We start from the raw sequence: 26195 nt of genomic DNA, 5'->3' as shown, positions 1-26195 counted from the left end.
CCATTCTGCAGCGCGCTGTTTAAAAAGAAAAGAAAATGAACAAAAACAGAAGGAACTGATGGTGTAGTTCACTAGTAGATCATTTGCTTAGTATCTACAAGGCCTGGCTTCCATGCCCAGCACCACAATCAATCAATCAGTCAATGTGAAGGGAAAAGTAAGGGCAACAGAACAAGGCACGAGCATACAATGCTGAGGAACCAGAAGCATACATACTCGAGCAGGTTGCAAGGATGCCTTCCTGAGACAGTGAAAGATGAGAAGGAGCTGGAATTACAGAGCATTGAAGCAGCACTCCAGAGGCTGGGACAGCAGGTATAAGGCTTGCCCTGCTGCAGAGGGAGGGTTGATCAAAAGACAAAGATTAGACAGAGGAAGTCTACTCATGGATGGTAACTCAAGTAGATTATTAAAGAAGAGACTGTTGGGGAACCAGGCACGTGGCCAGGGCATCCGGAGCTTTGTGGACCATGGGAGAGGTGGAGCTTGACCTCAGTAAGCTGGGACGCCTTAGAAGGGAGTGTCCAAGCAGTGACATGGTCTTCTCCATTGAACGTTTCTACACCACTCTGACTCTGATGGACAGTCTAAATAACTAATTCAAGAAAAAAAAATCTATAGTACACACAACTTTCTCTTTTGATACAGGGTCATGTGCAGTCCACTTGGTCCTCAATCTTGCTGTGTAACCAAGGATAAACTTAAACCCCACACTATTAGCCTTTCTCACTTTACACAACCAAGTCCATCCTGTACCACCTAGCGTCAAAGCCCTCAGATCCTGCCTCTGCTTTTCTTTCCCAGACCTCTGCTCACCCAGCCTCCTGACTCAGTGCCCTGGCATACATGATTGATTCTGTTTGCTTGGGCCAGCCCTGAAGACTCTCAGAAGGCTTCTCATCTCCGTGAAACCTGGTCCTCCACTCCAAGTCCTCTACCTGCCCCTACCTGGTCTCCCTGCCTCCCTGGATGACACCTGTCCTTCTCTGACCTTGTAGCCTCAGCGCTCCCTATGGCCCCTTCTCCTCGGGTCACTCCCCTCTCTGTTTCTGCAGTCTCATTCCTGCCTGTGGTCCTGAATTCTCTCTACGCTTGTCTATTCGCACAGCTGGCCTCTCCTCCAAGCATCACTTCTAGGATCATTCCTTAACTCCACCAAATGTGCCCCCCTTAAATGACCCAATTATCCCATCACACCAACCCATATTCCCCACCCTCTTCCCTTCAGGACTGCACCAGAGCCTGGGGTCCTGCTCTAGGTCTCCAGAAGCCAAAGCACCATTTCTTAAACTGTAAATCAGGACATACCTCTGCATCCCCTGCCTTTGTTTCCTTATAAAATCACATTCCTGAGCCATGCCCCCCACTAGGCTCTGTCCAGCCCAGTCAGGTCTCTTACACTGACCTCCTCACACTCTTGCTCCAAGCTTGGCCTCCTTTCTGCCTTGAGTATGTCTACCAAGGAGCTCTCTGCTGCTTCCTGGGTGGATGTAACACGGACCTTGACTTTGCAGAAGGACATGGCCAGTAACGGGGAGCATTGACTGCTGAAGGGTCCGAAGCCAACACTCTCTGGGGAATTGTCCTGGGGCAATTGAGTGGACTCTATGGAAGGTGACCCAGGGCAGACCTCACTGTCTCACCAGGACTATGAGAAGCCAGTCCTGTCCCTTGAAGTGTAACTATCCATGGTGACATTAATTCTCTGCATCCCATCACTGGGCCATCTTGGGGCCTGGCTAAACTGAACCCACCTCATTTCACGTTAGCCTATTTCTCTCACTCCCCTTGGACTTTCTCCTGGTCCTCATTTCCTCCAGGGTGCTCCTTCCTAAGGCTCCCAACCCTTCTCCCGCAGGAGGCCTTGCCCGAACCCCAGGCTGGGACAAAGCCCGATCCTAACTCCTCTCCGTTCTTCATAAGAGTCAGAACATCTGCAAGTCACGGCCATCACTCATGAGGCATATATCTTCCTCATGGGTTTGCAATCTCCATGAAGCCAAAGCCATTCTAGTTCTCCCAGCATCCTCCTAGTTCCTAGGAGCACCTGTGTGTGCAGTAAACACTAGGTGGGTACACAGGGAGGGAGAGGGGGGAGGGAGAAAAGTCCTTGCCATCTCCTTTCATATTGGGTTCAGGACCCCACATTTATCTCTGTCTTGGCCAGGTCTGAGGCTGTCTGTGACTTTCAGGTTGGTAGCAAGGAGCATTTGCGTATGGGCTCGTGGCACAACCCCACACAGTAGAGGTGGCGCAGGATCCCCGCTGCCTTCTCTCTGCTGACTCAGAAGCAAGAGGCTTGGCTGCACCGCCAGTGACTGAAAACAGCCCTGGAGGCTACACTGTCAACAACATGTCACCACACATCACCTCAGACTGCTACATTGCAAAAGAGTTGCCCACTGACCAGCCTCAGCCCCTAAGCCTCAGGGCCTCTCCCAGCAGAAATGGCAGGCTGGCCCCTAGAGGACCCTGACACACCTACTCTGTCAAACTGGGACATGTTCTTAGCTATATCCTGGGCTCTGGAAAATGCTGCCTTTCTCCCTCTCTGGGAGATAGGACTCCCTAACAAAAGTCTGCAGAGGAACCAGGCCTTCCTCACTCACATCTGGAAAGGGCCAAGCATGCTCACTCATCTTTTTGCCCACTCTCATGCTGGTCACACACAGGTGTGTCACCCATTCATCAGATGAGAAAACTAGGTCAGACTGAGGAGAGGAGACACAGCTAGGAAAGGAAACTCCCAAGCTCTAGAGCTCCTCACCTGCCTTCGTACCACAAGAACGAGCTTGAAGGAGCAAGGCAGCAGTGAGGACCAGGGCCATGTTGTGCCGGAAATCTTAGGAGGGCTCCACAGGATCGCCTAGAACCAAGCCAAGGAGTTCAGTCCCAGCCCCAGCAGTCAGAGGCCACAGTCTACCCCAGGATCAGGTAGCCAAGACTGCAGATGTGGCCTGCAAGTATGCCCCTTCTCCATGGGAGCACTACAGCTGAAGCCCTCCAACTCTTCCCCAAGGGCAGGGCACAGGGTGGAGCTGGGCAGATTTTCTGGGAATGCCACGCCCCCCAGTGGCCACCTGCACAGTGCCTCTCCCTTCACAGGCCTCCCTACAAAGACACTCATCCTGTTCCCTCAGAAAAGACTTCAAGCAAGGAAGGAGGGAGGGGCTCACAATCACAGCATGGGGAGGCTCATTCGTTCATTCATTTATCAACAAAGATGGCCTGTATTCCGTCCAGTTCTGCAGAAGATACAGGTCCCTGTCCTGAAGGTCCCCATCCTCAGGATGTTGAAAGTCCAATGGATTTTCAGACAGTGTGCCAGAAGCAAGTAAAGAGAGGAGGCCAGCTTGGGGGGGGGGGTGAGTAAGATGATGGGGTGGGGGGCTGGAGAGACGATGTGGTAGCTCAGGCCCTAAGAGCCCAGATGTGCATCTGGAATTGACTGAGGCAGAAATAAGGACACTGCATTGATGGCATCTGAATTACATTTTCTTTTCTTTTGGGGGGTGGTTAAGATAGAGTTTTGTTCGTAATTTTGGAGCCTGTCCTGGAACAAGACCAGGCCGATCTCAAACTCACAGAGATCCACCTGCCTCTGCTTCCCAAGTGCTGGGATTAAAGGCGAGTGTCACCAATGCCTGGCTCTGAATTGCATTTTTAAAGGACCACAAATAACTTAAAACTTAATGTTAGTAGTGACATTTTGCAAACACTTTCTATATAGTAGGCATTGCCCTTGGTACGCTGGCCTCATTTTCTTTCATTGTTACACCCATCATATTGCTGTAGGGAGCCTGAATTTGTTTGAGGAGGCAGAGATGTCCAGAGTTGGGGAGCCAGGATGTACCTGAGGTCACAAGACTGGTAAATATGAAGCCTGGACTTGGGACAGTTCTGTCCATCCCCAGAGCTAATGTAGGGTCTCCCTGGCTGGAGACTCATTTCTAATTCTCGTCTAAATAACTGGTGCTCGGTATTTTTTCCCAGTGCTGGGGTTGAAACCCAGGCCTTGTGCATACTAGCCAAGCACTCTGCTGCAGAGCTACAGCCCCAGACCTGCTCTTGCATGTTGTGACTGTAGGTATCCTCAACCCTACAGAGGAGCCTGTAGTCAGTTCCATGTATGTGGTTTTCAGGATGTACTGCTGATAATGTGTCCAGACCCACCCTCTGCAAGATGGATATCGATACCATCTCCTGTGTCGAGTGACAAAACTTTTCCTGGGGAGACATAACACACACATCTACACACCCCAGACTGGAAAGCCATGACAGATCAAAGTACAAAAGTCCAACTTGGTAAACCTGTAAGTTTTATTGGAGTGACTTACAGGCATATGGATGAGGAGTTACTTATAGTAGAGATGACTCGAAGACAGCTGCAAAGCCAAAGCCCACCCCAGCATGGGTGACAGCTCCCAAAGCTGGGAACCTGGAGCACACTGCCAGCCTGCAGGCAGCTCAATGGGTTGGAGAGTGTTCTTTCCAGGTGACTCGGTCTAAACCTCTTTTAGGCATAAGAGCTGGTTTCTCTTTCTTCCTGGCAGCTGGGTCTGGTCTTGTAGTTTGAGAGTCTTTTCACTTGAGCTTTTCTCCTCTGAGAGGGACTCTCAGCTTTAATTGCTTTCTCTGGTAGGGAGGGGCCTAGTGAGTCTGGTCAGATGCAGGGATTTCCTGAAGCTATTTTGAGTTGTTGACCTTGCTGTTTTATGTGCTTCCCTGAAAGATGGGATGTTTCAGTGTTGGAGCTGTAGCAAGAAAACTGAGCACAGCCTCTGGGCTGAAAGGGGCTGGGGTGGGTGCACACAGCAGATACTCCACAGAGTCAAAGCAGTGACTAGGAATCTGGCCAGTTCGGATCACCCGGGTAAAGACCGCGACCCTCAGCCTTCATGTTGGATCCCAGAGGCCAGCAGCTACAAAGGAGCAGCCAAAGTCAGAGGTGGAAACCAGGGCCAGGAGATTAATGGAAGCCTAGGGCCACCCTGAGCCTCCCCCAGAACTGTCCCCTTGCTCTTCTCTAAGTTAGTACTGGGAAGCCATGAAGTCGCCATCTCCCCGTCTCCAGGAAGCTTCCGTTTTAGGCCAGTCAGAATCACAGGTATCATAAGGTGTCACCAACATCCTGCCATCACAGAATTATTCCATCGAGGAAAACAGTCACCATCTTTAGAACAGGTCCCTTTGTCCACTTTCCTTGTCTACAGGACCTACAAATAGCTACTAGGCCCACCCCTCACACCATCTTCCGCCGCTCTTTAGCAGGTGTACACCTACATATCCCTCTTCCTGACCTTGCTTGAGGCTGACTATTGCAAACATGTGGAGCCTGAGCTGACCCTGTCTGCAAAGAGTCGGGTGGCATATAGCTTAGAAAGTGGAATTTGAGGGAAAGGCAGACACGACTCAAGTTTCAGGCAAGCAAGATATGTGATCTGAGATAAGCCACCTACCTGGCTTCTCTGGGCCTCTGTTTATCCACCTATTAAATAGAGATGAAATATTATTCCTCCTGCCAGGCCAGAATACGAGTGAGAGGGAATCATGTGTACAACAATTTAGAGCATTTCCCATGTATATACTGTGACAATATCCTTTTAATTCCTTTTGTAGGTCCAGAGCAGATATGGAACTGCCCTGTTGAAGATATTACTTTAGTTGCCTACTACATAGCAAGTTATTCCAAACTCATGGCTTAAATAAATATAAGCATCACCTCCCAGTCTCTTTGCATGAGAAGTCTGGGCACAGCTCATCTGGGTACTGTGCTTCTGGGTCTGTCCAAAACTATGATTGGGATTGATGGAAATTGTCATTCTGTAACTATGTTTCTCTTATTGGTTAATGAATGAAGCACTGTTGGCCAATAGGAAAACAAGATAGACAGAGCGAGGAGACAAGGAGAATTCAGGGAGAGGTAAGAGGAGAGTCAACGTGTAGAGACTTAAGAGAACAGAGAGGTCCAGGCCCTCTCTCCGGTAAGATGAGATCATGTGGATTAATGTAGACTAATATAAATGGTTAATATTTAAGACAGAGCTAGCCAATAAGAAACTACTAACTGGCCAACAACTTTATATCTAATACAGCATCTCTGTGTGTTATTTGGGGGCTGGACCAGCGGAAAAAAACATACTCTTAACATGGGATATTGGCCAGGGCTGAAGTCTTATCTGAATGTTCCAAACAGGAAAATTCAATTTGACACACAATACAAATGGTATGTGTCAGGTACAGAGTTTGAGCTTTAAGCCAGGAATTCGAAAATGGATGCCTTGGGGTCCTTGTCTTGTAGAAATTTCTTGTGAGCAGTGACCTCTGCTTCATGCTGTTATTTTCCCTGCTGTGAACCCTCTACAGGCAGGAAGCTACTAACTCTGCACTATAGGGTCCTCTTCCTCCATCATAGGAGGCAGAGGGAGAGTGGGAAAGGGAGGGAGGCCTCTAGGAAGCACTAGGAGAGTGGTGGTTAACTTGCTGCATATGTCTCAGGGAATGAAACCATCCCTGCCCTCGGAGAGCATGGTGAAAACATATCAGGCATTACAGTCGGATCCAGCCTGGAGGACGAGGGATGCCACAGGTGAGTTGGCAGAGACCCATCTTCACAAAGAAAGAGCTGCACCCAACAGCTGGGGAGCTGGCCTGAGCTCTCTTTCCAGGGTCCTAGGAGCTTGATTTCACTGTAGCTGTGTCCCCTTGTCACACAGTGCCCAGCTTTCCAACCTGTGACTCCAACCTCACAGATGCCAAAGAGGCTGTGTTTATAAAGTAGCAGACTCAGTGTGAAAATGTAGCTGCTTTCTCTAGGAGCTCTGAGCATCACCTTCCCTGGCCTAGCCCTAGACCCTCTTCGTTTTGGCAACAAGACTGGACTTGGTATCCAGGCTGGATCAGTCTCTGTTCTGTGACTTACAAAACAATGGCTCAAGTGAGCCAACCAGAGTTCTTCCCTGGGATTTTTTTTCCCTGGGTGAAGCAAAATTACTTTCCCAGCTGTCAGGACACATCAAGATCCTAGAGACAGCTGGTGGCCATGTTTCAAACTATATGGGGTAGGGATGGGCAAAAGCTCAAGAAGGTGGGGGAACAACAGCACCAAATTCTTGTTTATCACCCTCCCCTTTCAGACAAGTAACCCAATAAATGCCCTTTTTATTGACTTGAAGGAATTCAAATTGGGTTTTGGGTTTTCTATCACTTGCCAAAAGAAGGGTCCTACAATATCAGCCCATCCTCTTGCCACTGGAATCCAAGCACAAGCTACAGGGCTGAGGGTGTAGCTCAGCATTTACTTAAAATGCACAAAGCTGGGTTTCCCGCCCTAGCATACCATGCAGAAGCATAATATACAAGTCTTCCTGGGAGAGGTCATCTAGGGGTCCAACTTGAGTTTTTTTTTTTTAATTTATGTGTGTATGACTGCATGTACGTATATGCATTGTACATATGGAGGTGCCCAAAGAGCCAGAAGAGAGCATCAGGCCCTTGGAACTGGAGTTACAGACACTGTGAGCTGCTGGACTGAATCCAGATCTTCTACAAGAGCAGCAAGTGCTCTTAATTCATCACCATCTCTCCAGTCCCAGTCCAGCTTCTTGATACTGTGTAGATGATCGGTATCAGATTCCTTCTTGAGGAAAAAAAATAGAATTATAAGGTTATTTTACAAAACATATAGGGCACTATAAGATTAAAAGTGAGGAAAGACATCTTCCACTTTGTGTACTAATGAAAAGGATTATGACTCCAGGCCTGGCTTTGAATCTACATCTGGTCCCTATCTCACCTCTCTGGGCATCCATTTCCTCATCTATAAAGTAGGAATACAAATATTACCTGCCCTTCATATTTTATAAAGTTATCACGTGTGCACACACAAAACACATGTGCACACAAAACAAACAAAAACACTGACACAGCTTTGTTGGCTGTGCACCAGCAAGCACTACTTTTAGATAACATCTCACTATGTAGCCCTGGCTAGTCTGGAATTCAGTAGTCTTCCCGCCTCAGCCTGAGTGCTGGGATTACCATCATGTACCACCACAAGCAGATCTTAACATGGCATATCTGGGCAAATGCCAGTGGACAAAATTGTCAGTGAGCCACTGCCCAGAAGGGCATCCCGAGATGAGAGAATAGGCAGGTATTGACACTGAGAAGGACACAAGGGCTACAAAGTAGCAGTCAGTTTGGGCCTCCCTAAGGAGTCAATAGCTACAACTCCATCACCTTTACTGGCCTGAGTTCTAGCTAATTTCTATATTTTTAATCTTTCTTTTCTTTCCAGTTACTTTAGCATGCAAATTATTTTTTAAAGCAACTTAGAAAAGCATAAAATTAAAAGAACCCATCCCCATTGAGTCCTGGTCACCCAAGATAACCAAATTAAGCAGTGCTGTGTGTTTCCAGCCTTTGAGTCCAGATGACATCTTCACTTAAGGTCTCACTTTTAAAAGCACTGCTCCACACTTGGTGGGTTTTATTTAACTTAGAGGTTTTACCCTATCATCAATAAGGTTTTGTTTTTTCTCTCTCTCTTTCTCTTTCTTCTTCTTTCTACATTTATTTATTTGTGTAGGGGTGTGTGTGGATGTGCACGTACCAGGGTACATTAGACATGTCAAAGGACAACTTTTTTTTTCTCCTTCTACCATGTCGGTCCTGGAGATCAAACAAAGATCGTCGGGCTTGGCAGACTCAGTGTTCTTGTTTTCCAGATCCGTTATAGATGAAGTTCAATAATATTGTTAAAGAGAAGAAACAAAAGCAAAGTGAAAAGGAGTCAGGAATTGGGGGGGGGGGTGGGAGAAAGCAGGGTTGGGGGGAAAAGTCAGAGACTGTCTCCGCCTCCGAGCCCGCCTCCAGACGCGGCCCCGTCCCCTGCCGCAGCCTGCAGTGCCGCCTCCGGCCGCCAGGAGCCGCCCCTCGAGGCAGCCTGCACTACGCGCGCTCCGAGGCCGCTCTCTCCCGCCGGGTGCGCCGGCCTCTTGCCCTCCCGCCGCCGCTCTCGCGCTTCGGCCGCGTCTCGCGCGTGGTCTTCTCGTGAGGGGCCTCGCGCCGCTGGGCGCGCGCCGTCCCCCTGCCTCGCGGCGCGGGGTCTCGCGGGCCCCGCTCCCGCCCTCCGCTCGCCTGGCCCGGACCGGAAGCGGCGCCGCACGGCCTGGGCCTGGCGCGGGGGGCGGGCTCTGGGGCCCGGTCGGACATGGGCAAGAAGCACAAGAAGCACAAGTCGGACCGGCACTTCTACGAGGGTGAGGAGCGACCGGCTAGCCTGCGGAGCCGCGCCGCCCCTGCCCGCAAGGCCCCGACCCGCGGAGATGCCCCGGCGGGGCGGCGTTCGACCCGGGCCTGCCGGCCCCGGCGGGTGTTCGTGGGGCGCTGGGAGGTGGGGCGCCCGCCCTCGGTCTGCCCCCCGTCAGCCCGCGCCCTGCTGTTGTTTCAGAGTACGTGGAGAAGCCCCTTAAGCTGGTCCTCAAAGTGGGTGGCAGCGAAGTCACTGAGCTCTCCACGGGCAGCTCCGGGCACGACTCTAGCCTCTTCGAAGACAGATGCGACCACGACAAACACAAGGACAGAAAACGGAAAAAGAGGAAGAAAGGAGAGAAACAGGCTCCGGGGGAAGAGAAGGGGAGGAAACGGAGAAGAGTCAAGGTAAAAGTGGCTTCTTTGCTTATGGCCCCGTCATCAGCTCCCAGCCTCCTTGTCCTCGGTCTAATGGGACACCAGGGCGCCTGGGGAGTCTGGCTTTGTGGAGGAAGAGTAAGATAGGCTAGAAGCCTGGATCACCTGGGAGCTCAGCAAGTCTTGTCCTAGTAATATTCTTGAGCACTTGTGCTGTCCCCACACGTCATGTAAGCAGCTGAGCCTTGGTCTTCAGGGTCTGCTCCAAAGGTTGCTTTTAGAATTACCTTGGAAGGGTAAGAAGTCACTCCCCGGAAAGCCTTGGAGGTTTGGCAGACCTAGCCATTCTTCACATGTGAATGGGATCTACGGGTGTTGAGATGTTCTGAAATAAGTATTTTAGTGGCAGATTGACCTGCAACTAGATGGCATGTGCCTTAATACCAGCACTCAGGAGACTGAGGCCAGCCTGTACTGTTAAATGCAACAATCCAAAAAAAGAAAAAAAAAAAAAAAAAGAAAGAAAGAAAAAAGTCTTGAGTCTGTTGAAGAGAATATGATTAGAAGCCTGAAATAACTATAAACCAAGAGTGAAAGCAGACAACCATTTTACTTAATAGAAAAGAATGAATAGCTGATGTCTTGATTTACAAGGTAGGATGAATAGTTAAGAACTTTCTTCACAGAAGTGAGCCCATCCATATCTGGAATTGTCCTAGAATTCTGCACAAAAGTTTAGCTGCTTCTGAGTGGCTTACCTTAAAAGAGATGCTTCCCAAGGTTTGGTTCCTGAATTTTCTTTTACAGTGTACAGTCAATGTGCCCTACTCCCTGTCAGTAAATACATTGGTGAGTGACCAAGCCTTAGAGACTGTTTCTTAAAGATGTTTTAAGTTATCCAGGGGAAGAAAACATCCAAAATGTATTTCTTTCTGACTGGGTTTTTATTGCCTTTAGGTAGACTATGACAGTAGTCACAGTCTCGTCAGGCTGTCTTGACATTTTCTTTTCCTAAACTACCAAAACCACAGAAGCATGAGCCTTTCAGTTTTTTAACTGAGAGCTTTGGAAGTGAACATGTTGTAAATTGTTTTACGTGTGAGCTCAACAAGCCTTGACAATATTCTGGCCTAGAACTTGGTATAGTGTGATCGATCGTTCAGTTTTCATCACCCAGTTGCTGGGATTATGGGTGTGTACCACTACCCCTGGTTTAGTAACCTAAGAAGTATGTATAGGTAGATTGTATTAAGCTTTCCACACTTAGAAATGTTTGCCCTTGGGTAGAATTCTCATACAGATTGGGTTTGAGTAATTATAGAAATTTAAACTAAAAAATCTTTTCTCAGAATTTTAAAATTTAGTGCATGTGGTGCATGCAGGTACTTGTGGAGCCCAGATGAGGAGGTCATACCCCTAAGAGCTGGAGTTCCAGGTACCTGCTGTGAGCTGCTGAACATAGGAACCAAGCTTGGGTCCTCTGGAAGAACAAGTGCTCTTAAATTTTTTTTTCCAGGGTTTTTGTTTTTTGTTTTTTGTTTTTTTTTTTTTTTTTTTTTTTTTTTTGCTCTTAATTGTTGAGCCTTCTTTCAATCCTCCCTTCTCTCAGAATTTTAAAAGCATTTTAAAATTTAAAATTAAACATATTTCAGATATCTTCTCACTGCTGTTCAGAAGTCAATCTGTTTTATTCTGATTCTTAGTTTATGACCAGTATTTGCTTTCTTGGAATTTTTGGGATTGTCCCCCCTCTCTCGTCGTCGTTGTTCTAATGTTTCACAGTAGATACTTGTACCTTCACTTCTGAAGTGTTTGTTCAAAGTATCTTTGATCATTTTCTTTCCTCCATTTTCTCTTCTTGGAACCTCTGCCATGAAGATGTTGGACTCCTAGATTGAAAGTCTAATTTTCTTTTCTTTTCTCTCTCTCTCTCTCTCTCTCTCTCTCTCTCTCTCTCTCTCTCTCTCTCTCTCTTAGTTTCTTATGTTCTTTAAGGAAGACTCAACTTTATCTTCTGAGCCTGAGACTGTGCATATGAAGTTTCCAAGTTATGTGGGTATTGTTGGTATAGGGTCACTGACACAGTGCTTTCAGTCTATACTTTGTACTGTTAGATCAGTAACTCTGGGGACCCTGACTAGCCACCTGAGTTTTAACAAGGCCTTCAGACTGTTCTGATGCACATTTTACCATAAGAACCACAATGGGAAGCCAGGTGTGGTAGCATACTTTAACCCTGGGGGGGAGGAGGGCAGTGCAGGGGACAGACTAAGTTTGAGGCCAGCCTGGTCTGCATAGTGAGTTCCAGGACTATGGAACTATCTTGAAAAAACAAAAAAGAGGGGAAAAAAAGAGCCATAAGTCAATAATAATCTTTTATGTATTTATATGTCATGTTGTGAAGTTTCTCTAGACTATATACAGAGAAAGGAATAGCTGAAAATGGGGGGAAAGCTTTGTAAGGTAATCATAATTGCTGTCCTAATTGTACCTACTCAACTACCTAGAACAGTGGTTCTCAACCTATGGGGCATGACCCATTTGGGTCAACTGACCCTTCACAGGTCACCTAAGACCATTGGAAAACCCAGGTACTTACATTATGATTCATAATAGTAGCAGAACTTCAGTTATGAAATAGCTCGAAAATGATGGTTGTAGGTCAATCCCCCCCAATGAGGAACTATATTAAAGGGTCACAGCATTAGGAAGGTTGAGAACCACTGACTGTAAGGCATTTCTTATTTCTCTACATTTTTATTAAAACTTGTTCAGACATTTAAATTCTGCCCATCAGAGAGACTCTCTTCTAAGTTTTTGTTTTTTTTTTTTTTAATGTGGATGGGTGTTTTGTCTGTGTATATCTGGTGTGCTGCTACATGCCTGGTACCCATTAGAGGCAGAAGATGGCCCCGGCATTGAAGCCCCGGATCTGGAGTTGTGGGCCACTCTGAATATAGCCAGGTCCTCTGAAACAGCAGCCAGTCCTCTTAACTGCTAAGGAATCTGTCTAGCCCTGACTTGTAGTCTTTAAATTTATAATTCCTGAGGCTTAGGCAGCTTGAGATGGTTTCACATCCTTTCTATGAACTACCTGTGGTGCCCTTTTTCTTTGGTTCTTAATCTTTACATGGTTTTATAAATGTTTTGTAGTTATTCTTTTTTTCCCTTTTATGATTATGTTTCAAGTACTTCATCCCAGTTTATGGCTAGATATTTTAGTTTGGTTTCTTGGCTTTATTGAGGCACCAAAATTTATACATTCAATTTCAAATTTGGAATGGAGAGACAGGTGTTAAGAGCATTTGCTTTTCTAAGGGACCTGAGTTCCGTTCCTAGTATCCTATCAGGCAGCTTAAAACCACCTGTAACTCTAGTTCACGGATATCTGATGCCCTCTTCCGGCCTCCGTGGGCACTGTATGTATGTGGTTTACATATATACACCCAGACATACATGTATACATAAAATAAATCTTTAACTCAAATTTATCAGATTTGTTCTTTAAGAATCAGTCTTTTTGTGTTTCACTTCTTGGGAGTTTGTTGTGTAGGTTGGTTCCTGGATTGATATTCCATTCTGTTGTGCTTGTCCATCCCTTTGTCTGCATTGTCTTTATAATCACACTGTACCAATGCCAAGTGCCATTAGGCTTACTATCTTTTATAGCTTTTGCTTCCTTGGTTGCTTGCAGTACTGGAAATCAGACTTAACCAAGTCCTCTCAGCAGTTATACAAGTGTTTTACAAGGGATCCACATCCTCAGCTCCTTGTTATCTTACTGTGACCTTTTTCAAAACTGTTCTGCTTTAATCATTTACTCTTTTAAAAAAAAGTATTTAACTGGTTGCAGATTTCATGAAAAATTCTGTTTTACAGTTTTAAGTGTTGATGACTTTGAACAGAACATGCTATATGTCCTTATTCAAGTCTTCTGCTATTTATTGGCTCACTGATGTTTCATGATTTCCCATGGAAATCTTAGGTTTGCTCTGAGGAATATTATATTGTGTGTGTGAATAGTATTATTTTCTACTCAATTATTTCTGGCCTTCTTTTCCTCAATGAACATGCTCTCTTTGTCCAGTAGATGGCAGTAAAATACATTGGTTTCTTAATTTAGAATAATGTATTCTTTTCAGTAGTACCTTTTTTCCTTAAAGATCTAAAATATGTATTTAAAGATGTTGATTGTGAAACATTTCTAAATTGCTTCCCTTTGTTTTATTTAGGAGGATAAAAAGAAGCGGGATCGAGACCGTGTGGAGAATGAGGCAGAAAAAGATTTCCAGTGTCATGCCCCCGTGAGATTAGATTTACCTCCCGAGAAGCCTCTCACAAGCTCAATAGCCAGACAAGAAGGTTGGAGTTACTCTGAGCTGTCTGTTCTGAGTGAGGAGGCAGAAGTTGTAGGGAGGGAAAGGGATGGAGCATTAGCTTCTGAGTTATAACTTAAAGACTATAGTGAGTTTATTCTTAGTTCCCTTATTTCTCTCGCTGCATGAGGGCTCTAAGTTAGCTTCACTGTTAACTTGATATTCTCAGCCTTAAGCACTTTTGTGATAAATTGAATTCCTGGGTGAGATGTTTAATAAAACATAGATGAGTCATATAGATAGAAAGCCGAAGTGCTACCTTATGCCTTTTTAACACACATTTCCTGTTTGCTTTAGAAGTAGAACAGACACCGCTTCAGGAAGCTTTGAATCAACTCATGAGACAATTGCAGAGGTAAATGTTTTCCAGCTTTTTTTTTTTTTTTTTTTAAGATGGTGGTAATTCAAAGGGTGAACATAGAGATCCAAACCACAACTCTGTTTTTGGTTATCTAAAGTCAAAATGTGTGACCTAAACCAAAGCATACTTGATTTTAAAAGTAGATGATAAGTACTTTGCCTAGCAATAGAAGTATTCACAAGAGGGGACACATACTCTTACTTGGTTTAACTGGCAACTTTAAGGGTGTTATGAAATGTCTAGTTTTTCCTTTCTAAATTAGTTTCTCATATTAAAACTTGAAGCAAGGAGTAACAATACAGATAACTGCCCCACACCCCCTACCCTGCTCCTTGCTAGTAGTACAAGACAATCCTTCTTATGTGTTTGTGCAGCACCTAGGTTCTGTGTTCAGCAGTTATTAAGTCTGAAAGGTAAAATAGGGGTGCTTAAGCTTTATACCCCTTATTTGACTATGTTGTTTTTGAGCTAGGCTCTCACTCTGAGGCTAACTTGGAATTCACCATCCTCCTGCTTCAATTTCCTGAATGTTGGGATTGTAGGTGTATGCCACCATGCCTAGCTTTATGCCCCATTTACTTACTTAATTACTTACTTACTTACTTGTTTATTTATTTGGTTTTTTGAGACAAGATTTCTCTGTGTAGCTTTGGAGCCTATCCTAGAACTCTCTCTGTAGACCAGACTGGCTTTGAACTCACAGAGATCTGCCTACCTCTGCCTCCCAAGTGCTGGAATTATAGGCAAAAACCATTAATACCAGGCTTTGGGCTAGCCTCTTTTTAAGTGTTGGGATAGTTAAGGAAATGATAATCTCTGATCTTTGCATTTGGTAAGTCATTTGCTTGTCAGTCCAGCAAGAAGAGTTAAGTATTGCTGTTTTATCCCAACTGAAAGGTGTGATTATAAAGTGTTTTGCCCTTTGTAACAAAAGAACATAATGTTTGCCAATAATATAACTGAAAAAATAAAGTCTACTTCAGGAAATATTTAAAGTCAGAGAAACTAACATTGATGAGGACATTTGAGGATTAGAACCCAGAACCACATTCTGTAACTATCCTTAGTGATTGGATGATTCTGTATCCTTGAGACTCAGAACTAAACCTGACTTTAAAAATGTATTTGATGGTACCACCAAAACGATTGATTTTTAGGGAGTACAGATAATTTGTTCTTAAAGGTAAGAAGAGGTCAGCCATTGGTGAAACTTGTTATATCCATAGTAGCCCCTTGGATGTTTGGACTAATGTGTGTGGTCTACAGAACTTGCTCTGCAGACCAGCCTGTCGTTAAACTCACAGAGATCTGCCTGCCTCTGTCTCCCAAGTGCTGTGATTAAAATTGTGTGCCACTACCCAGTGCCAAATTTTTCTTGACACCTTCTCCACTCACAGTTATGTCACAGTATATAAAGTCACCACCCTACAGCTTAAGAAGCTGACCCATAGAGTATGTATACTTGACCCTGGTAATATTAAAAATACTAGTACCGTGTATACAAAATGCTGATACCACATTGAACCCTGGCTACACCAATGATGTGATGCCTTTTCCCTTAAGACAGTCTTGATATAGTGAGGTTGGGTGAGTCCTGTCCCACTACTTAATTTTTTTTTTTTTTTTTTTTTTTTTTTTTTTGAAAGCTCCTGTTCTAATATACAGCCAGATTTGAGAATGAACCTGTGATAGAAAACACTAGTTTTCACATGTAGAGGTTGTATACTGTGTGTGTGTGTGCTCTGTAGCTCATGTGTGTAGGAATCAGTTTAACCATGTTGGTCCTGGGGATTGAACTTAGATGTTCAGTATCTAGTAAAGAAACAGTACCTCTTCTTCCATTATATTTGTACAGCCTTCATAGGCCCTTCTCTTTGGGACAAGAGGCTTTTTAAAGCCCCTGAAGGCACTGTGCATGTCTCTATCACTACGATTTTCATTAGGTCAGGATTTCCTCCTGCATTTGCCTCTCATGTTGTGTGCTCTGGCCTCTTAAATCCTGAGCATCTGCAGTTGGATGAAACAGGCAGGCTAGGGCCTGCCTAAAGGCTTCGGCTCCAGAGTCACCACAAGGCTGACAGCACAGGAAGGTCACACAAACTGTTAACTTTCCAAGGCTATTGCTTCCACTTGGGTCCCTTTCTGAAGACAATATGGAACAGTTAGGTGGATGCTGCTGCATAGTGAACCCAAGTAGTGTGCTCATGCCCGTTCCTAACCCTACCCCATATCCCATCAGTTCCCACCTCAATCCAATAGCAACTTTCCTTTTTTAAAAAGTTTTATTTATTCTATATACAGTGTTCTACCTGCACACCAGAAAAGGGCACTATATATAACCAGTAGGTTGTGAGTCGCCATGTGATGGCTAGAAATTGAACTCAGGACCTCTCTGAGTCATCTCTCCAGCATCCCAATAGAAACTTTTTAATGTCTTTTGAGGGGGGCTCCACATGAACATAATAGAAATGTTAATTAATTGATTGGTAAAGCATGCTTTTATGGACTAGGAATACATACCATTTAGGTACAGAACCAGAAAGAAAGATTGTAATGTGTGTTCATGGTTAAATCAAGATGAGTCACTGTGCAGTTAGTCTACATTACTCATAGAAGATGCTGGTAATTGGATTGCTTCTCTAAAAGAGAAGTTTTCTGTGTCTTAAGGGCACAGCAATTAGCAAGCGATGGTAGTTCTCACCTTTAATCACAGCACTCAGGGGTAGAAGCATGCAAATCTGCGTGAGTTCAAGACCAGCCTGGTCCACAGAGTGAGTTCCAGGACAGCCAGAGCTACACAGTGAGACTGGGAGATAGGGGGGAGCGGTGATACAGTACTGCTATTGAAAGTATCTGACCCCTTATTAATAAAATAGTTCTTGAAATCATTTATTTTTCAATGAAAAGCAAGTATACATTTTTTTACATTCGAGAGTTTATTATTTTGACTTTGCTTCTGTACCAGTAGGTTGTGATAAAAATAATGTCACCTTTTCTACACAGAAAAGACCCAAGTGCTTTCTTCTCATTTCCTGTGACGGATTTTATTGCTCCTGGCTACTCCATGATAATTAAACACCCAATGGATTTTAGTACCATGAAAGAAAAAATCAAGAATAATGATTACCAGTCCATAGAAGAACTAAAGGTAATTGTAATTGGTAGTTTTATTTTGTTTTATGATAGGGTCTTGTTTAGCCCAGCCTAGCCTTAACTGATCTCCTGTCTCCACTTACCAAGTGCAAGGATTGTAGATGGGTGCCACCAGATGTGGCTCTTTAGCTTTTTAATAGAGAAGTAGACTACAGTATAATGCATTCAAACTAAGAGTCAAACTCTTGGATTTTGTGTAAAACAGAAAATCTTGTTAAAAATCTGCAAATCTGTGTTAGATTCTCAGGATCACCATGATGGAAAAGAGAACAGACTCTACAGAGTTGTTCTCTTTATACATGTGCTGCAGTGGTAATGACTGTGTGTGTGTGTGTGTGTGTGTGTGTGTGTGTGTGTGTGTGTGTGTGTGTGTGTGTGCACATGCACTCACAAGCAAGCATACACACATAAAAATAGGTAAATAAAGGGGATCTTTAAAATGTATTTAGTTGCCAGGCATGGTGGTGCATATATCTTTTTTAATCTCAGCACTAGGGAGGCAGAGGCAAATGGAACTCTGTGAGTCAAGACCTGCTTGCTTACATAGTGAGTTCCAGGACAGCCAGGGCTAGGTAGAGACCCTGTCTCAAAAATAAATTTAAATAATATTTTGACTTACTAATCTGCTAATCTCTGCCACCAAGATGACTAAGCAAGTGAAGAAAGGCACTTGCCACACAAGCCTACTGAGTTGAATTCAATCTCTACAATCCACACAAAGGTAGAAGGGGAGAGCTAATGTCATAAAACTATCTCCTAAACTCCTGTGCACACATGCGCATATACATGTCATGCAAATACACAATTTATTTTAAAAGATCTAGTATTTGGTCTTTTTTGTTTTTCAGGACAGGTTTCTCTGTATAGCCCTGCCTGTCTGGAACTAACCTTGTAGACCAGGCTGGCCTCTGCCTCTGCCTCCCGAGTGCTGGGATTAAAGGCATGTGCCTCAGCCACCACCTGGCAATCTGGTATTTAGTCTTTATTTTAACCTCATTTTTTAAATAATATTATTTATTATTTAAATGTCCAAGTCTGTATTTTTCTACTTTAGAAACTCTTGGGTGGATCAGTGGGTAGAGGTACTTGCACACAAATCTTGATACTTAAGGTCCTATAAGTTATCAGGAGAGGACCTACTCCCTAGAGTTGTCCTGACTCCCAAACATGCACCATGGCACATGTGCATATACAACACATTATTTTATTAACAAAGTAAAATACTAAAGGAAAGTTCAATTGTATTTTCCAGTTTGATGAAAGAGAATTGTTCCCTGAGTTGACTCTGGGTGTATTTGTTTCAGCATATTAAATTGTCAACTTTTTGAAGAGAAGAGAGCTGAGAGTGTGTGGCTTAATGGTTGAAGAGAGCTCTTACCTAACGTCCACAAGGCCTTGGATGTGATCCCAAGTGTGAGGCAGGAAGAAGGAATAAAATACATATAAGGAATCTTGGGAGGTTGGGTAGATGGTTCAGTGGCTAAAGTACTTGTTATATAAGCATGAGGACTTTGAGTTTAAAACACTAGCACCCACATAAAGCAGGTAATTGTAATCTTGGCACTATGTGGCTGTGTGGAAACAGGCAGAGACCCATCTCAAGGGCTTGTTGGCCAGCCAGCTAGTTGGAGTATTGAGCTCCAGGTTCAGTGAGAGCCAGTCTCAAAAACTAAGATGAGAGAGAAATACTTTGCATCTGTCATCTGGCTGACACCCAGAAACACACATTCACCCCAAAATAATCCAGAAGCCACCAGGACAGCATGTATGTTTCTCATTTTAGGGTTTTTTTTTTTTCCTCTTCAAATAGTCTGAGTATATGTTGATTTCAGGGATGTGCTTTCATGTTAATCTTGTAAATTAGCCTTATGTGATTAAAGTTTGTATTAGACCACACACACACACACACACTTGCCCTGGCTTCAGTAATTATCGTTTTTGAGGGCCCCCACATGGTAGTGTGCAACCAACCTAACAGATGGACACTAATCAGTTACAGAAGAAAATGGAACAGTAAACATTTTTACTTAGTCTTTTTTAATTCACATGTTAATCAGCTAAAATTCATACAGGCTAGCAGCATCTACTTTTCTTTAGTTTTAATTTGAATATGTAATTAATAATTGACTTACTTGGAAAACCTGAATTCCACTATCTTACTTAAATGGACATTTTTCTTCTGACATATTTTCATCCAGTTAAAATTAGTCTGAAACTTTATTTCAGACTTTATTACTCAGGAGAAGAGAGTTTTACAGTTGTGGGCTTGGTTTTTTAATCTTTTTTCTTGTGGTCACAGCAGAAAATAACATATTTGTCCTCTGAGTATGTTTAAGTAAGTCAGAGCTTTCCAGCACTTTTAGCCTTCTGGATTTTCTACAGGAAGAAGAGTGTACAAAACAATTGAGTGTTCAAGTGCCATCACACAAAGTACAGTAATGACAACTTTCCACATGATAGCTAAAATATAAGGAATCTGAAAGTCACCTTGGGCTATTGATATAACTGGTTCTTCTAGGTTTAAGCCCCAACCACCCAAAAAAAAAAAAAAAAATAGTCTAACAGGCAAGACATAGAGTCATTAAAGTGATTTCCTGCCAATTCATATTCATCATTCATTTTCTTGTCAGCCACATGGTCGTTTCCTGCCTAAACTTAACAGTCTAATGTCTTACCTCACTTGCATTCCTCTGTAGATCAAGTAAGATACTGAGAGGTCCCGAATTTGCCAAACCCTTGACCAGAGCTAGAACCCACATATTCTTCCATTTGATTTTAACTTGATAACATATGTATTGTGGACTTTGAATCTGCTCATAAATTTTTAAAATAGTTTAGTCTGTCCCCCTATTTTTATCTTGTTTTAGTGTTGTAAACTGTCATCATTACTAATAGTGAGGTTTATGTGGTCTTGGTTGGGATTTGGAGGTTTGTGGGACTCTTCTATTTAGGTTTCTCCCATTTGAACAGTAAGGACGTGGCACGATCACACATGGTTACAGACTTGAGACTGTATCTCCAGGAAGAAGTGCAGGGCTCATGCTTCAGCACGCACACACACACACACACACACACACACACCTTTGAAATGTAGTGTAAGCCCCAAGTGCAGTTCTGATAATTGAACTGCTCCAGTTACACATTGTAACTCTTTGAGGTTATGTGGTTTATTTCACATTGACATGATTTTATATCTGAAAATAATGTTTAATTTATAGTAGTGTCTAAATACTTTAATGTAGTATAAATATTTTAACGTTTTTACTCGGTTCATTTGCATTTGGCAGGAAAAATTGTTATGATTTAGCTCTGTTTACAGTTTTATATAAAATTTAAGATGAAATATTTAACTCATAAATACAAGCTTAAAATTTGTCTTAAAAACTGAGGGTAGTATTTGTACTTATATGAACTACCCAGGTAGTTCTCCATTTTTTTTATGTGTGTGACTGTACTGAAAAAAAAAAACAACTAAGTTTATATTCTAGATTTAAAGATAATGCATACATACTAAAGTGCTTAAGAGTTTAGAAACAAATTAACAAGAACTTTTTTGTTGGTCTTAAATTGTTATAGTTGTTATTTAATAAAATAGTGACAGAAAACGATGTTTTTGTTTTTCAAATTTTTATAGGGCCTCTGATTTCAAACAAAGATCTAAGAGTTTTATTTTAATATATTTTTCGTCTTGATACTCTCTTTGTAGGATAACTTCAAGCTAATGTGTACTAATGCAATGATTTACAACAAGCCAGAGACCATTTATTATAAAGCTGCAAAGAAACTATTGCACTCAGGGATGAAAATTCTTAGTCAGGTAAGAAACAATATCACAAATTAATGACTACTATAAAGTCTATATCTTTCCTAAAGTGATACTTTCCTCATTGGCAAATCATATTAAAGTAATCAGAACTTAGGAGAAAAGTTATATCAAGAAAAGATAGAAAGATGCTCAAATATAGTCTTTTTTTTTTTTTTAGACAGGGTTTCTCTGTGTAGCCCTGGCTGTCCTGAAACTCTCCCTCTGTAGACCAGACTGGCCTTGAACTCAGAAATCTGCCTGCCTGTCTCCAGATGCTGGGATTAAGGTGTGTACCATGACTGCCTAGCCAGCCATTTCTTTTTCAAAAGTTAAATTACTGCGTTTATGTATTTGTGCCACAGCATGCGTGTATAAGTCAGAGAGCAACTTGTGGGGAGTCAGTTATCTTCTGATATGTGGATCCTGAAGATTAAACTCAGTTTGTCAAGGTTGGTGGCAAGTGCCTAACCTTCTGAGACATTTCACAAGCCTTTTTTTTTTTTTTTTTTTTTTTTTTTTTTTTAAAAGACAAGGTTTCATGTAGCCAAGGCTAGCCTTGAATGAACCATTTGGCCAAGGAGAAGAGTCCTCCTACCTCCACCTCCTAAGTACTGAGATATAGTCATGTGCCACCACTCCCAATTTTATTTAGTGTTGGAATTCAAACCTGGGGCTTTGTGCATGTGTAGGCAAACACCCCTATCAACTGAGTTACATTCCCAGCCCCTCCTTGTAATTATTTCCCTAAAGGCTCCTGATAGACTTACTTTGCTGTGGGAGAAACAGCAGCTTGAATTTCAGAATAAAATTGGATGAAGTATGAGACCTTTTAGGAGAAAAGTGTTGTTTCCTTTAGTGATAAAATCTAGTGTTCTGATCAGCCCTGTGCTTTCTAGGGCTTGTAGTGATAAGAACAAAATGACATAAGAAATAACTTGAAATTTTTAAAGGCAACCTCTGTGCAAGAACAGTTTCTTGAAAGTTATAATCAATGCATAATAAAGATGTAAGGCATCATTCAGCTGCAGGAGAGAGTTGAAACTGCTGCACACAGACTGTGGCAACAAAGTATGTGAGTCTCGCCCATTTAAAAAAAGGTCTTAATCTGTGGTCTCCAAGTGACTTCTAGCATGGCTTTCCCAATTCCTGGTAAGAGCTAAAATAGGGAAGTGACTGGAAAAAATAGCCAGATATGGGGAGGAGTATACATAAAAGAACTGAGTTTCAGTGTGGCACAGATATGTATAGAAGGAGAAAGGAACCAGAATGAAGAGATGAAGCTCCAGCTTGGGGCAAGTAAAAGGTGGCAGAAATTAGCCACATGTATTCACTTAGGTTTTCTGAACTGGTCTGGTGATCACCTGTATTAAATTTCTACAGTAGAAGAAAGCTTTGGTGTACAGGTGTCTGGGTGTCTGTAATGCTTGGCTCTGAGAAATTATTGGATCAACTTACCTAGGAAAAGGAAAACATTTGAATTGGTGCTTATTGTTGCATTCCTAATATTTAGACAACTTCAGTTCCCACTCACCTATGTTATTTAGCACACTTTTAGGAGAATGTAAAATGTTTGTTTGATCCTTGCAGAAAGACTCAGAGTCTAGAATAAAATCATATTCTACTTTTGAAAACCCAGACCTGCTTGTTGTAAAAGTATATTGAGTAAATACAGTCTTCATTCACTCCAAAATCAGTATGAGAGTGGGGGGTGGGGAGGTGGGGTGCAAGTGTATGTTTTGTTGTTTCTTTTTATTTTCTGACAATATCTCACCATGTAGTTCTGGCTGTCCTGGAACTTTTTGTGTAGACCAGGGTGGCTTTGAACTCACAGAGATCTGCCTGCCTCTGCCTCCCAAATGCTGAGATCAAAGATAAGTACTACCACCCCTAGTGTGTAATGGATTTTCAAGGAAAAGTCTAGTGGTAATTTGTTTTGTTTTGTTCTTTTTGTCCTAATTTGCCACTATTTTCTCTAAATACTGGAATAAACATAACAAGCAAAAGATTTTAGTGTCTTCTAAAGTTTACTGGAAACAGGAAGATTAGCTTGTCTCCTTTCCCTTCTGTCTGTCTGCTTTTTAAAGATGTCTTGGCACTATAACCCTCCTGTGTTCTAGCCTCCTTTTTGACTTCCACTCTAGGTAGAAGGGGTCCTTACAGTGGTGATTTATAAATCTTTCAATTTAAACTTTCTGAGTTAACACTACTTAGTCTAGCAGTGTAGACTTCCAAGAAAGTCTACATGCCTTTCCACGAATGGTATCTTTTTCAGAGGCAGACCTTAATGAGTAATAAGTGAAAAAATAGTAAGAGTCGTCATTTTTTCCATTACACTCAATATTAGTACTTAGTACATGGGTTATTTTTATAAAGACTTGATGGCCAGTCATGGGGCTATCATCTCAACTCTTGGGAGATGAAAGTAGGAGGATTGGGAGTTTGCGGTCATTATGGGCTACACAGTGAGGTTCTTGTCTCTTAAAACAGCAAAGAAAGCAAAGAAAAGCTCATCATAAATACTTGAGTAGAATGCTACATTCTAGCAGTATTTGTAGTGCAGTGGCCCTGGAATCAGATTAATGATATGTCTAGTCCTACTGTTATATAACAGCTGGGTGACCTGGCTGTGCAGCCTCTCTCAGCATTCCTCCTGTAAGTAGGGGCAGTGCTTAACTCAGAATTGTCTGAGACAGAGGGAAGCATTCCATTAAGTGTCAGGACTCTTAAGGCAAATGGTGTCTTGAGCCCAGGATTTAATGAGTCTTATCTTGGAAAGAAAGGAGGCTATATTAAACAGCATGCCTATGTGAAGATATGAATTACAAAAAAAGAAAAAAGAATGCATTACTTTCAAAGTAAATTTAACCTTTTCCTGTGAGTTACAAATTTAGAAATTTTTTTATATTTTAGTATTATGTACATTATGTTTAAAAATATCCCTAAACACCTTTATTATAGTCTGTACTTTACAAAATAATGGAATAGAATTTTTAAAATTACTGAGAATTTTATAATCTGAGCCTATTTGTCTAGCTGTTTATAAAGTGGCTACAGTGTTAGCCTATTGCATTACTACAGATCCAGAGATAGACATAACCAAAGTTATGTATACAAAGAAAGGCATACTGAGTGGGATTTTTCGTTTTTGTTTTAACAATATGGTTCAGTTTGGCACTGATTCAGAGAAGGTGTCGAATACTAGTGCAAACTGATTAAATCTTCCCGGGAGAAAGTTTGGCAGTAAGTATCCCTTCACCCTCCACTGTAGGAATTTGCCCTGAAGGAATAAATAAGAGGCTTCTAGAGAGGTTTATTGACAGTATTTAGTGGAAATTTGAGTCTACTCATATACGTTGAGTTAAATAACTTATTTAATTATTTAGAATGCATTCTAAAGACTAATATGTAGGACAAATGCTTATAGTTTACTAATAAATAGTTTATTAATTTGCTTACCAAATGTTGAGTATATAGTTTGCTAAAAGTAAACCATACTCAGAAGAAAGAATTGAAATGATAACTACTGGTACTGCTGCTCTCTGGAAGATAGGGGACAAGTTTGTACTTGGCCTCTATTGAGTCTTCACTTATTTATAGTCTGATACATCACTTCATAATTTTATAATTCTTTAAAAGCTGTCTTAATTAGGGTTTCTATTGCTGTGGAGAGACACCATGACCACAGCAACTCTTATAAAGGAAAATATTAATTGGGGCTGGCTTATAGTTTAGAGATTCAGTCCGTTATCATTGTGGTTGGGGTGCATGGTGATATGTAAGCATGCATGCTGCTGATCTGGAACTACAGGCAGCAGGAAGAGACTGCTACGCTGGGTGTGGCTTGAGCATCTGAGACCTCAAAGCCCCACCTCCAGTGATACATTTCCTCCCAATACTACCATATTGGCCATATCTCCCAATACTACCCTCTGTTTGGGCCTATGGAGGCCATTTTTATTCAAACTACATTCTACTCCTTGGTCCTCATAGACTTGTAGCCATAATATAATGCAAAATGCATTTGTCCAACTTCAAAAGTCCTCATAATCTATAACAGTCTGAAACTTATTTAAAACTCCAAAGTCTCTTCTGAGATTCATGCAATCTCTTAACTGCAATCTCCTGTAAAATCAAAATGAAAAAACATCACATACCAACATATAGTGGCACAGGATATACATTACTGGTCCAAAAAGGAGGAAAGGAAACATAACTACTGGACCAGAGCAAGACAGAAAGCCAGCCTAGTAAACTCCAGACTCTGCACCTCCATGTGTGATGTCAAAGTGCTCTTCAGATCTCTAACTACTTTCAGCTTTGTTAACTACACATTTCTTTTTCTTGGTCTGGTTCTGCTATTAACAGCTCCCTGTTAGCAGCTCTCCTCAGCAGGTATCCCTAAGCTTCGGGGTCTCCAAGCCAATCCAGACTTCACCTCACAGCTTCACACAATGGCCTTTATGTGTCCATGTAGGGGTGCCCCTGATATGTGCCTGGTTCAGTGAGGGAGATTCTGTAACCCCTTTCTTCTATCCTAGATTCTAAAGCCTGAACCATGTGGCCAAAGCTGCCAGGTTCTGCTGCTTGCTAGGGCTAGATCATGGCCCCTTGTTCAATTCGATTTTCATCAGCTTTCTAATTTTGAAGGTTTCCTTTACTAAGCTTGGCTACCCTGGAACTTTCTGTGTAGACCAGGCTGGCCTCAACAGAGATTCTCCAGCCTCTGCTTCTGAGTACTGGGATTAAAGGCATGTGACCACCACCCCAGCCCTAAACTAAAGGTTGGAAGTTTAGCTGGATGGAATCTTGCCCTGAGGTTACCACTCTCTTTATTCCTCTTAACATCAGGATTTTCTTTAATCTGTTT

General features: G+C 42.6%; 1 protein-coding gene across 2 annotated transcripts in view; it reads left to right on the top strand.

The window, feature by feature from the left end:
* The first annotated feature begins 8988 nt into the window (after window positions 1–8988).
* Brd7 (bromodomain containing 7) overlaps window positions 8989–26195 on the top strand; it is a 31535-nt gene continuing 14328 nt past the window's right edge. The window contains exons 1-6 of one of the 2 annotated variants that reach the window (XM_051195085.1): window positions 8989–9263; window positions 9455–9663; window positions 13866–13995; window positions 14307–14364; window positions 17374–17518; window positions 21230–21340. In XM_051195085.1, the coding sequence (XP_051051042.1) occupies window positions 9215–9263; window positions 9455–9663; window positions 13866–13995; window positions 14307–14364; window positions 17374–17518; window positions 21230–21340 (702 nt within the window). In that variant the 5' untranslated portion in view covers window positions 8989–9214. The remainder of the gene's footprint in view (window positions 9264–9454; window positions 9664–13865; window positions 13996–14306; window positions 14365–17373; window positions 17519–21229; window positions 21341–26195) is intronic. The other variant, XM_051195084.1, reaches the window with a different exon arrangement.

Source organism: Phodopus roborovskii, unplaced genomic scaffold (genome assembly GCF_943737965.1).
Source record: "Phodopus roborovskii unplaced genomic scaffold, PHOROB, whole genome shotgun sequence".
Classification (NCBI taxonomy): domain Eukaryota; kingdom Metazoa; phylum Chordata; class Mammalia; order Rodentia; family Cricetidae; genus Phodopus; species Phodopus roborovskii.
This window is presented reverse-complemented; position numbering and strand designations above follow the sequence as displayed.